This window comes from Parasteatoda tepidariorum, chromosome 5, assembly GCF_043381705.1.
Source record: "Parasteatoda tepidariorum isolate YZ-2023 chromosome 5, CAS_Ptep_4.0, whole genome shotgun sequence".
Taxonomy (NCBI): Eukaryota; Metazoa; Arthropoda; class Arachnida; order Araneae; family Theridiidae; genus Parasteatoda; species Parasteatoda tepidariorum.
In genome coordinates this window covers 60179890-60193304 of record NC_092208.1, presented here as the reverse complement: position 1 = coordinate 60193304, position 13415 = coordinate 60179890, and the positions used below count along the sequence as shown (strand labels likewise).

At 29.0% G+C, this 13415-nt stretch overlaps 1 protein-coding gene across 2 annotated transcripts in view; it reads left to right on the top strand.

Moving 5' to 3' along the window:
• Positions 1-13415, top strand: part of LOC107456656 (1-phosphatidylinositol 4,5-bisphosphate phosphodiesterase classes I and II) — a 363608-nt gene that overhangs the window by 236088 nt on the left and 114105 nt on the right. For both annotated transcript variants that reach the window (XM_016074583.3, XM_016074582.3), the window contains exons 4-5: positions 1007-1147; positions 3554-3687. In XM_016074583.3, coding sequence (XP_015930069.1) covers positions 1007-1147; positions 3554-3687 — 275 coding nt within the window. The remainder of the gene's footprint in view (positions 1-1006; positions 1148-3553; positions 3688-13415) is intronic.

Sequence of the window (13415 nt, the reverse complement as noted above, 5' to 3'; positions counted from 1 at the left end):
AACTCCAAGACTAAAAAAATATAAAATTAATATTAAGAGCTCCATTAAAGCAGCTCTCCTAACCAAACTTTTGAGACCATATTTTCGAGATTCCGGTTACCCCCTACATTTTGGCAATCAAACATCCAAATCCGCCGAAAAAAGTATGTTTTTACGTAGGAAGTATGCTTTTGTGCCTGATTGTGATATCTTCCTTAAGTATGGTATTAATTAATTAGCATATCAGAGGTCAACCCCTCGAACCTTTTATATTGAGTCCTAGAACGTGAAGATCCAATAATTAGATTAAAAGCTATAGAGCGTGATTTTTTTTAAATTTTGTTCTCTGTATATAAATATTTCATTCTTTTTGTTACATATCTCCGTTGTTTAGCAACGCTAAATCAGTTCTATGAAATCTGTCACTCTTAGAAAGTCCAACACTAGAATTGGATTTGTGAAAAGATCTTGCCCGGAAAGCCCCAGACAATCTAGTATATGGTGAAGGGTAGCCTAATGGTCAGCACACTTTTTACACAGGTATGAGAAACCTTTGTTCCATCGGAGTAAGACAGAGATCTCAAATGTCCACTGATAAGCCTGGTGATGGCCGTCTGGTCCATCAGTACATCCAATAGTACAAAATTTGAGTGATAAAGTAGTCCAAGAGCACTTTCCCTGGTAAATTAGGTGAAAAGGTGGAATGGTCCAAGAAGCATTTTCAGCTCTTCTAACTCTTGAAAACAGTTCCAAAAAAGTTAGTGAATAAGGTGTGACCAACGGCTTACCATCCCCATCTTCAGCCAATTGTTATTGTAGCTAATATTTCATGAAATATATAGCCATATAGTAGAGCTGAGAATCTTTTAATGCACATAAAAAATAAATGAGATACATAAATGTTTCTTTTACGATGCATAACACATATACATAAAATGCATAAGTACTTATTTGTGATAAACTTGCTGTATGTTAAAATTTCAGTGTATAGTGTTTATTTATGTTTATTTTTGTATGTCTCTTTCAGGATGGTAAACTGAGAGATTCTATAACAATGGGTACTCCAGATACTCCTCTGGAAGATAAACAAGTTACAGTAGCATATGCTCCAGAATTAGTTAATATAAACTATATTCATTTCAGTTGCAATTGTAAAGAAGTTGCACAAGTAAGTAATTAATTAAATCGCTTCATTTATAACTTCAGATAAAAACAATAATGTGTTTAATTGTTCTGATTAAAGCAATATTTCTATTAATTGCGAAAAGCGATTGCTTTTGTTTAAAATTAATTTTATTAGCAACGTCTTTTATTTTTACTGTAGAAAAATTTTTAGTTGTAGTTTTTTTGATAATATAAACTCAAATTTAATTATTCGTTTTATATAACAGTTCATAATTTTGAAAATAAACGTCAATAATTTGCAGTTATCAAAGATATTTTGCAGATATTAGATCATTATTTTGATTTGAATATATTCAGATCAAAATAATAGTGTAGTAATAATAAACATGAATTCAGTAATTTGACAATAAAATCTTTAATAGTAAACAATTTATCAAAATTTGCTAAGTATTCATGTTATGAATTTAGTAAAAATATTCTTAGAAATGGTATACTACACTGTAAAAAATTCCGGATCAAATTACAGTTTAATTTTGCATCATCCGTAAAATCTATTTTGCAGCAGAATTTATTTTTACCGTAAAATTTTATATTGTACTTTTTACAATATTATTTGTTTTATTAGAGTGATTCAGAGATTTTACGGTAATTATTAAGTTTAAAATTAGGGTGTTTTAGACTTTTTGTTCCATGAAATTTTCTGATCAAAAAATTCATTTTACGGTAAAAAGTTCCATACACTAAGTGTCGGTACTTTATGCAGTAATTTTAACTTTAATTCTCTACAGTGTATGTGAAAAGAATTTTACGAATGATAGAAAATGAAACAAAAAGTTTAAGCTAATATTTTTTGGATTGTGAAGGAAAAACATGACATGGAATAAAATTTTCTATCAGTAGTTGAAAAGAAGAAAAAATGTTTAAGTCTGCATTTTTATGAATTTTTCCAAAATTATACTACGTGCAATGTAAATGTTAAGAGTAAGAATGTAATATTATATATTAAGAGTAAGAATGTGATAGAGTAATATAATGCTATAAGAGAGTATTAGAAAAACAGAAAAAAAAAAGTTTATGTCTGTTTTTTTTTTAATATTTTGCATAAAGAATGTCAATTGTTTCTTTTTCAGCTTAAGCTCAATATCTTATGAAACCACCATAAACGTATAACAAATTTCTAACATTATATTATTTCAAAAAATAATACATTTATATTTTTTAACTATTCTTACTTCTAACTTTTATCAATACTTATTTATAAAATGTTCATGTAATTATATAAGTGTGTATAGTTAAAATGTGTCAAGGTTGTAAGTCATTATAATATTTATGAATATATTTAAAACGCATATCTTCTTACGAAACCTATCGAATCAAAATTTAGTTTATACCCTCAAATAAAAAGTAGTTTCCAAGTTTCAGACTTAGAGAATATGTTAAAAAAAGAGATGAATGGCAAATAAAATACAACAGAATTTTGAAAATTCAAACCTGTTATTATTGTTTTTCGCTTTTGAAAATTTTTTGAATGCATAAATCTTTGTTTATTTTAAAAGAAAATTTAACGTTTTGAATCTTTTTTATCTGTCACATTGTCAACATTTTTTCAAGAGAATAAATTATAAATGAGAGTCTATATTGTTCGGGATGGTTAAACATTTAAATTTTTTTTCCATCAACAAATTTCATTTATTAGTTTCAAAATTTGTTTTTTGTTTGTTGTAAGAGTTTACTTTTTATCATTTTAAAATTTTATCACAGTTTTATTTGACAATTGAATTTGGATTGATATTTTCCTTTTCATAAGTCGTTTATAGGTAAACTTCTGTTTCATTCATTTTCGCTTTAAATCAAAATAAGTTAGATTATGGCATTGAGATATTTAAGAGTATTCTTTTTATCATTTTTCGAAATAAATATTTTTGATCAAATTTCTTATTTTAGTAAAAAATAAATTATCGAAAAAAACATATTTGAGCAAGTAACAATTATATATATCTGCCGTTGAACAGCCGACCCAATTTTTGGATTTACGATTAATGTTCAGCTCCGTAGCCGTGCAAGTTTGAACCAAATAAAAAGCATTTGAGTTTTGAACTCAACCCAGAAGACAAGGGAACTTCTTGATCAAGAATTAGGAGACTTTTGCCTTCGTGAAGGATTTTTTAATCTAACTAACCAGCATTTGCTTTACATGGAGATAGAAACCATGGAACCTCCCATGGTTAGCCATGGGCAAAGGGGACACCTTCCGATGATCTCTAGCCATATTGTACGCCAGCACAGTGTTCGGTGCAAGCCGGATCCAGCCATCGCTCGGATTCGGATCCGGTTCACCACATTGGAAGGCAGGCGCTCTATCTCTTGAGCACTCACGGCTCAGAGTTTGCTAATTGCTTTAAAAGTATTTAAAGTAATTTTATTTTTGAATAATTTTTTCCCTTTATAGCTTTGGACTGAAAATTTGCTAAAAATGGCCTACAATCTTGTGGCAATTAACTCCCCAGCGACTGTATTTCTTGAAAAAGCTCACACTAAAGTACAACTTTTGACAGACAGAGATGGAAGAATACCAGTCAAAAAGTAAGTGATATGATTTTTTTACTCATTCAAATGGAGCAAAAAGTCCTATTTATGATTCGGAAATAAATTTAATCTCTCAAAAATATATCACTTCCTTATGCATTGATTTGCTTTGGGTTAAGGTTGTTACTTTTTATATATGTGTGTTTAATTTTAAAGCATTTTGCATACTTTTTATAACATTTTATTTGTGATACAGATTAAAATTTTACACAGTTTTATCCAAGTATATTGCCCTAAATACTTTATTATTATCACAGCAATATATTATTATCGTTAAAAATGCATTTTAGACATGATTATAAATAAAAAGTTGAAGATTTGAAAGAAAATTTGTCTGTAAATAAGGTTACAGAAAAATAAAATCAGGGGTAAGGTTCCTACTTAATAAAATCAAGATTAGAACATGACAATTATTGTGATGTCCATTAGTATTATGTCTGATGTGTATTTGCATGCATGTACAGGGAGCAAAATAAAAAACGGGCCACCATTAATGACTTTTGAGCTAATAATAGTACAGAAGTTTTAGATTCCTAGGCATACAATTTTTTACTAATTTTTTGGGTATTTAATTTAAAAGAATTTCAAATTGCAAAGTATAAAACGTGATCAAAATTTGTCAAATGGTAAGAATTTTGAAAAATTCGTATTTTTAAATTGTTTTTCTCTGAAATTATTTGACCGATTTGGCTCAAAGTTTGTATTTTTCCGTGCGAAATCATATTTTTTAAAATGATGCGAAAAAACTTCTAGCTTACTGTTCAAAAGTTTTTCGACAATTGTTAAATAAAATAATAAAAATAATAAATTTTAGATAAAGTTACTTTTTGCATGAAATTATCCTTGAATAAGCGAATTTTATAATTGGGTGCAAAAATGTTTCAATTCTCTGATAAAGTTTTCCATATATAGTTTTGAATGCACAAAAAGTAAGAGGTTCAAATTTTTAGTCGCTCTCCTCACCTAACTATTTGGATCAGTTTGAAACAATTGCCTACATCTGAAATCTAAATCTGTCGAAAAAAGGCATGTTTATTCAGAGAGAGTTGGTTTTCGTGTCTGATTTCGCAACTTTCGCTCGCACAAATTAGGGAGCTTACTTGAAATCCCCCCCTTGCACGATTAAGACCTTGAACGTGAACATCCGATCACTAGATCAAAAATTATTCAAAATGGTCCGTTTTTTTATTTTGCGCACTGTACATCCAATTTGTATTTATTAATGTAAATAATTAGCAATATTACCGACTTAATCTAATTAATTAAAAATGATTGAAAAAAGCTATAAAACCTGTAATTGAAAATAAATAAATCGCATCAGGTCTTTACAAATAAGTATTTATTAGAAAACGTAACGCAAAAATCACCCATTTTGACAACTTATATGGTGACACATTGTGTACTTATCGTAAATGAGAATGACCAGAAAAGGAAACAAATAAATGATGATTCATTTCAATGAGTAGAACTTTCTCAGTTCCAGAAATCGTTTAAGTGCCTACTTCGGTTACTTGAAAATATCATTGTCCTTACTCAATCAAGATTTATTATATTTTACCTAGCATGGAACGTGCTTTCTGCTTCAAATGATGAGTCTCCATCATTGTTTGATAAGCCTGTTTTTAAGAGTCGAAATGAAATTGCGAAAAAGAAAAAAAAGCTATTTGTTGGGACCTTTTATTTCTTGCCTTCGCACTAGAGCGTTACCTTATATGGCGAAAGTTATCAATGAATTAATTTGTTATTGTTTAAAGGACGATCAGCAAAGCATTTTAAAACTATAAATTTCAAGGAAAAAAACCAAAGTGAAATCGGAAAGGAAAAAAAAACTTTTTTGCTAAATCGAGGCAATAAAAGAAAAGGAAACGCGATGTAAAAAATTAAAATAAATTGGGGAAAAAAATAAATAAATCATTCATACCTTTCTTATTCAATTTAATTTATTGATTTTTTTGGTCAACGCTCAAAGGGATATTATCTTATAAGACCACAAATTAAAATGAATTAACTCGTTATGTAATTCTATTAACAAGACACTCAGAAAGGAAAATTCCCAAAAACCTGAAACCAAAAATATGCTTAAAAGGTTGTCCTTCTTTTGCTTCATAGTGGAAATGAAAGAAAGGTGAACGGTTTCCAGATCTCTAACACAGTGCTCATCGTCGGAACCATATGAATTATCAGAACAAAACAGAGCACAAAAAGCAGAAACTGAATCGAAGGAAGGAAAAATAATTGAAAGCAAAATAATGGGGACAATAGAGAAACTTGCCGTAGGAGGTAAATCAGAGCAGAAAGCAACATCATCAGTCAAGAAACTTTCGTTTTCGAATATTTTAAAATGTTATTCACTTTTGGAATTTCTCCCTCTTTCATATCTATAGAACTTGAAAAAACACTGATTTAAGGCATAGCATTGAAAATGGTGCAGTTAGGAATTCTCTTATTAAAGACGAGCAAAGGAGTCTTCAGAGCTTGAACGAACAAAGCATAGTTTTGCATTTCTAAATTATCACTGCAGAACACACTGCAATTTTAAATGACAAACTGATGAATATTGCAATTGCAGATACAATTTTATAAATTTGAAACGTATAAGACATATTACAATTATAGTAACATATGTTAATTATATAATAATAGTATAAAAGCATTAAAAAATAAAGTATTACTAGTTCTTCCAATGACATTTAATGTCTTTGAATGAATTGGGCTTTGGTGGACCTGAATCTCAGCTCCTTTGAAAGATCATCTGATTCGATAATCTTTAAACACGGCCTACTCTCCAAAACTGAAGATCAGACACTAAACTTTATTATTTTCGAATATATATGCTTGTTAAACCTTCGAATATTATACATATTACAAATATTATACATGTTCGAATATTATACATGTTACATGATTCGAATATTATACATGTTACCCAGATGCTTTGTTTATAAAACTGGACTAATTTACTAGATTGTGATTATAAGCTAGTGCATGAGCATACTAGTGCATGAGCAATTTGAGCATGTGGAACACATTTTAAGTTGCTTACTTGAGATAAATTTTTAAAAAAGTAAATAAAAAACCAAACTTATTATTGTCTTTGTAAAAGATTTGCACATAATTATTTATTTCAAAATTATAATTATAAAAGTGCAATATCCTACTCAGATTTCGAAAACTTAAGTAACCTAACACTATCCTTAACTAACCTATAAATTTCGAAAGCGTAACACCTTGTAAAGCATTTAGTTTTAAAATTACTTTTAACTTATATCATACCAGTACAAAATAACAATACTTTTCTTAATATTTTATCAGTACAAAGTATAGTAAATAATGATGGAATTTACAGTTATTCGTAATGTCCCGGCAATTAATTTAAGTACAATACGCAGCAAGATCTGATTCTACATACATTTGTCTATATAATTAAATCAAGTTTAACAGTTATGGTAAAAATTTGGAAAAATTATATGGGCTTTAAAAATTTGAATTTGTTTAGAAGTAAAAAAAAATCATTTAATTAGTCAAGTTATTTTCTTTCTAAAGATTGCAATATTTTTCGGTTTAAAGTTTTGTTCAAAAATAGCTATCTTAAGTAAGGGGCCGTTCAAAAAGTACGTACACAAAAATGGCGAAATTTTGAGCCCCTCCCCCCCCTTCGTACATTACCGTACATAAGGTCTTACTCCCCCCCTTAGAGTACGTACATTTTATTAGTCTACCCCCTTTTTCATAAAAATTAAAATAATTATGTTTTAAATAAAATTAAATATTTACTTAAGGAGGGTGTAGGATAAAGTCAAATTTAAATTTGGTGTATGTTTATAAAGTACGTACTTTGTATAATACCTCCCCCCCTCCCCATCGTACAAAACCGTACATAATAGCAAATCCCCTCCCCCCCTTCGGGATGTACGTACTTTTTGAACGGCCCCTAAATGCATTAAAACAGTTTTTTTCATTTTAATAGAGGATGAAACGATAAAAAAGCTAGCAGAAATGCATATGTCTTTGATTGTTTCTCTTGCAATTTCAAAAATTCCCAGAATTATAAATTTGCAGTTTTGAAAGAAAAAAGTACCATATAAAATTATGTACTTATGTATTATTTTTGTTTAATAGATCATGAAAAAATATGTTATTTTTAGGATGTAATTTAAAATTTTTCCCATACATATTTTCACAGATATACTAAATAAAGTAATTATTCATTAAAATATTGGATTACATACATTAATAGCTTCCTATGAAAAGAGTCTATAAAAGAGTCCGACAAAATTGAAAAAAGAAAGTGATACTAAATCCACTTCTTTAATAAGTTTCTATAAGTAGAAAGTGATACACATGATTTAGGATATAAAATGCTTAATTCTGCCACTGAAATCTTCTTAACAATTGGGGATCAAGAGAGGGGGAGAACAGTTCATGTCCATTTTTCACAAAAATGACGATTGGATCGGCACATTTTGAGGATTTGTGAGTGTTGACAAATTAATAACGAGGAAACTAGTCTCTCTCCGAGAGTTATTACTCAGTTAAGTTAGACTGCGTTGTGGAAAAATTGTTCTTGTCCATTTTGAAATTCATTTTTTCTCAGAATCAGCTCTCCTGGACATAAACCGTTCTTCCCTCTTAATCTTAAATTGATTTTTGTTAAAACTGTTAAGTTAGGGTACAAGTTGTAATTTATTAAATTAGTTACTAATCTAAATTAGTTACTAATCTAAATAAGTGCTTATTTATAAAATGATTATCTTATAACGAGATTCCTAGATAATTATTTTTATGCATTTATAAGAAAATCGTTTTCTATTGTTCAAAGATGGGCAAATTCGGTTCTGAGGAGAGTCATTATATACACTGCTTAAAATTTAGGTCTTAAAAAAAATTTGAATCCATCTCTGGCATTTTCTGTTTCTTTATAATTAATCTCAGTTAGAACAATCTATTATTTAGTAATCAATTTTAATGAATTGAAATACTTGGGTAAATCAAAACGTATTTCTAAAATTATTCTTTAATGAGATTCCGAATTTTTTTCTTTTTTTATGAATTTATATTATCTATTATATATAGTTCTCTTACGTGGCTTCCAAATTTTAGCTGTATTTCTTTTCCGCCGGTGGCAACGTTTGCTTTGTTTTGTTTACGTTTTGAAAATACCAAAGCATTCTGCCTTTTAATGATGTGTTTCTGATCTAATATATATAATTCTCTTACGTGGCTCCCAAATTTTGGCTGAAGTACTTAGTACAACTAAATAAGATCCTTTTCACAACACTTAAATATTTACTTTATTTTCTTTATTGATAGAGAAAACAGTCGGCAAAGAATTCTGTTAGGTTAAAAAACATTTCTCTAAAAAAAAAGCGAATTCTTAAAGAAATAAAAATAAACAACTTAAAAAATAAAAATGCTGTTGCCAGCCATAGAATTTTTTGAAAGTTAAGTTAGCAACATAAATCGAAATGACATGAAGCGCAACTAGATCAAAATTAAGATACCTGAGCGCTTGACGTAACAAATCCTTCAATTCTAGAAGTGTTGTATCGCCAAATGCCCAAATTAACAATTGTGTTTTTAAGGAAGTTCTCTCTCTCTACTATCCTGAGTACTATTTCATATTGTTTTACAACACATGGCTTTAGCACTCTGGTGGGAAAGACTTTCAAACAAAACTTACAGCAGTTACTTTTCTCAACAACTGAAATTTAGAATAGTGTGATTAAGAAAAATATGTGAACTGTTTGCAATTTCAAATTAATATTGAAATTTACTGGTTTAGAATTTTCTACAGTGAAAAGTTTTCGGAACTTCAGTATTCAAAAAAGGTATGCAAAAACTAGACATTAATAACGTATCCAATGAGCGAGCAAAGCGAGCATTGGAATGCGAAGCAATCCGAAATGAACTGTGAAAGCAGTTCCGGGGGTTGGTGAGCTCCACCGAGTAGGGGGCGAAGCCTCCTAGTGTTAAATATTTTCGGATTTGGGTTTTTGAGAAGAATTGAATATCTGTTTTGTTGATTTATACTATAAAAGAAATTATTTTAATTTTAATATAAAGTAACTAATTACAAGGAATTCTAATACTTCTAAAAAACATTTATTTAAATACCATTTTTATTCAAATAAATTGAATTAAAAGAATACGTTGAAGTGTTTCTTTATCCAAAACACAAATTTAAAGAATTCTTTCAAAATTTGAGAAAAAACAATGGACTTAGAAGTAGTGTAATTAAGTTCTATATAAAATCATTAAATTAATTATATGCTATTATTAATAAATATACTAAAAACTTTGTTGTTAATTTATATTATCATCATGTGCAAATCCAATTCGGGCGAAAATGGCTATGATATTATTATCTTGCGCGCATCCACTTTAAGGCCAATCCCAGGTAACTAAGATATATCTAACGGGTTTCAGTACCGCTGTAAAAACAAGCTGTAAAAATTTCCTCTATATACGCTTCGAACTCAATTTGAGCTTCTGTTTTCATATTTTGTAATTTGGCAATCTTATTACGAAAATATTTTAAATAATTCTTGAAAATTCCTGTACGTGTAAGTTTATTTGAATTCGCTACCTCGCTTAATATATTTCGTTTTGTGCTTTGTTTTTTTTTTTTTTTTTTTCATGAAATATCCCATAATTTTTTAAATCAGTTTGTTTTAATTCTTTTGTCTGAATGCTAAAAAAATACAAAAGAATGCTCTGTGGCTAAATTGGTTATGCTAGCAAAGCTGGTCAAAAACCAGTCTATTTCTTAATAGATTATAAATGCGATTTTAAAATATCTAAATATTCTACTTACACAAATTAATCAAATACATAAATAATCAAGTAATAAATTTTATATATGATTGTAAAAATAAATCTATTTCTGCCGTTTTGACGCAATTCAGTTTTGCAACTAAAGCAGTGAAATATATTTTGTGAAAATTCAAAAATTGGATACTACATGTTCTGGTAGTAAAACTAAATAACATTATTTTAATACAGAATAGTCGTTCCCTTCCAATAGAAATAAAAATTGGTGTACGACAGGGAGATGCTTTGGCATGTCTCCTCTTTAATCTAGCATTAGAAAAAATAGTAAGGGACTCAAACATCAACACCCGAGGAAATCTCTTCAGCAAATCAGTTCAAATATTAGATTTTGCTGAGGATTTAGACATTATCGCTAGAACGCAGACAGCACTAACACAATCCTTTATATGTCTGGAGAAGGAAGCCATTAAGATGGGATTAAGAATCAATGTAAATAAAACTAAATATATGCCCTGCACAAAAACTAGCTATAAAGAAACACAGTTTGAAATTGGAGCATACAAATTCAAAGTCGTTGATAGCTTCACCTATTTGGGGTCTAAGATTAACAACAAAAACGACACTACACAAGAATCACGATGGCCAATAAGTGTTTTTATGGTTTAAGAAAATATCTTAAGTCAAGCCTAGTAAAACGAAACACAAAAGTGTTACTCTATAAATGTCTTATACGATCAGTGCTTACATACGCATGTGAGACCTGGACAATGACCCGTGGAGATGAAAATATGATAGCTAGATTTGAGAGAAAAATACTGCGAAGCATTTTTGGTGGAATAAGTAAAAACGGTACCAAGTTTGGAAGATCTAACACGCAACTTTACAAAACATATAAAGAACCTGAATTCATTAAATTTATTAAAATTCAATAGATTAAATGGGCAGGCCACATTATAAGAATGGAGGATAGCAGGACAACCAAAAAAGTTTTCCTTGCCAGGACAGCAGGTACAAGAAAAAGAGGACGACCAAACCTAAGTTTTTAGACTGCCTTGAAAAAGACCTAAAAATTTTAAAGATAATAAACTGGAGAACCTTGGCTAAGGGAAGAATGTCTTGGCATAGGCTTGTTGAGAAGGCCAAGGCCCATCCTGGGCTGTCGAGCCAATGAGAAGAGGAAGAACATTAAATTGTAAAAAAGTTATGTATTTTATACCTTCCTTTTCGTTTTCATTCTTCTTATTAGGAAAAAAAAGGAAAATAGTACTTTTGAATATTTTTTAGGTATAATTTTGAATTTGTATTTCTAATTTAACATTGATTACTATGTATGAAAATTAGATTATCACTGAAAGAAACCTAACATTACCACTTTTCCTTTTAAATAATCAATTAAACTGCTACTTATTAAATATGATGGAGATATTATAGCTAAATAAAACTAATTTATACAAGACATGTGACAGGGAAGTAACAGGCGATAAAAATGCAAAAAGTGGTAAAAGAAAAAACTAAATTCGTAATTATTATTTAAAATATTTCTAATTATTCAATTCCAACTACCACTATGCCGAACATGTAAAATGATTTATATTTAAAGTAAAACAATCATTACAACATCATTTCAACCTTTAATGGATATTTCAAGATGAATGGAAAAAGCGCCATTTTGCCCTCAGATGCCCAGTTAGTAAGAAATTATGTTGATTAGCTTAATTATACGCCGCCAAATTAAACCAAACATTGTTTGCCATAGCTCTTAAGTGTAATACTACAAACTTCAGTAACATTTTTCAGTATCAAGACTTTGAAAGTGACAAATTCATTTGATTTAGAGTGGAGCACTTTTTCAGCGATATGACATAATCAAGACATCAAATTTAAATATTAAATTCGCCCATTATTACACTCAGCCTTGAAGTCTAGGGGAAGGGAACAAAAATATCGACTCCCATATGAAACTTTTTTTCTTCTTTTTCTTCAAATTATCCCCCTCACAGAGTATTATGAAAGCGATGCATGGGCAATAATTGTTTGACTATGGTACCTAGCTCCATTTGAAAAGTGAATTGAACGATTTAGTTTTAATTGTAAACTGAAAAATATATGCTAACAAAAGTTGCTAATTTTAATATCAATTAATCAACATTTCGAATTGAATTGGTCACCACGGTTTGCATTTTTAGTCCTCTGCGGCAACCCTGCTTGTGCAACGTTTCCGATTTTCACTAAGGAGCGCTAAATAATTGAAATTCTTATTCCAAAATCCCGTAACTTAATTTGCTATAATTAACATGCAATAATATTAACCATTGCCTCTTAGAAATATTTGGAATAAAATTTTAGCCTTGATGGATAATATGAAACTAAAACAATGATTGTATTATTGGAATTCGGCAATTTAATTTTGTTTATATTTCTTATTGTTCATAATGGTAGATACTCAATTTGAGATCTGTTCAATATGGTTTTTGAATACGATTCCATAAAAATTTATTTTTAAATAACTCAAAGCTACCACGATTTAACGCTTAAGCTTCTTTTCTAATAAAAAGGGCAAAGCAACAATTGACATCTTTCATGATTGACAAAAAAAAGTTATATTATTTATTAATATTCAAAAAGAATAGTGGTTGTTACATATTCATTTAATGCAATTTTAATTTTAATATATGGTGAGTTCAAAGAACAAAAATTTCCTAAAACAATCACTCCATTTAGTTTTTGACATCTACAAAGATGTAATTAATTAATTCTATAACAGTTGTGTTAACCATATTGTAATAAAACTCGTTTGTTGGCTATAAGAGCAAGAATTGTTACAAGAATTATATTGCAATATGTAATAAGAACTTGTTTTATTATTTTTGAAAGGAAATTGTCAGAGTAAAAGAAAAAAAATTAAAATTACATTAAAAATCATTAGAATACTGTCAAAATAGTTAATAGAAATA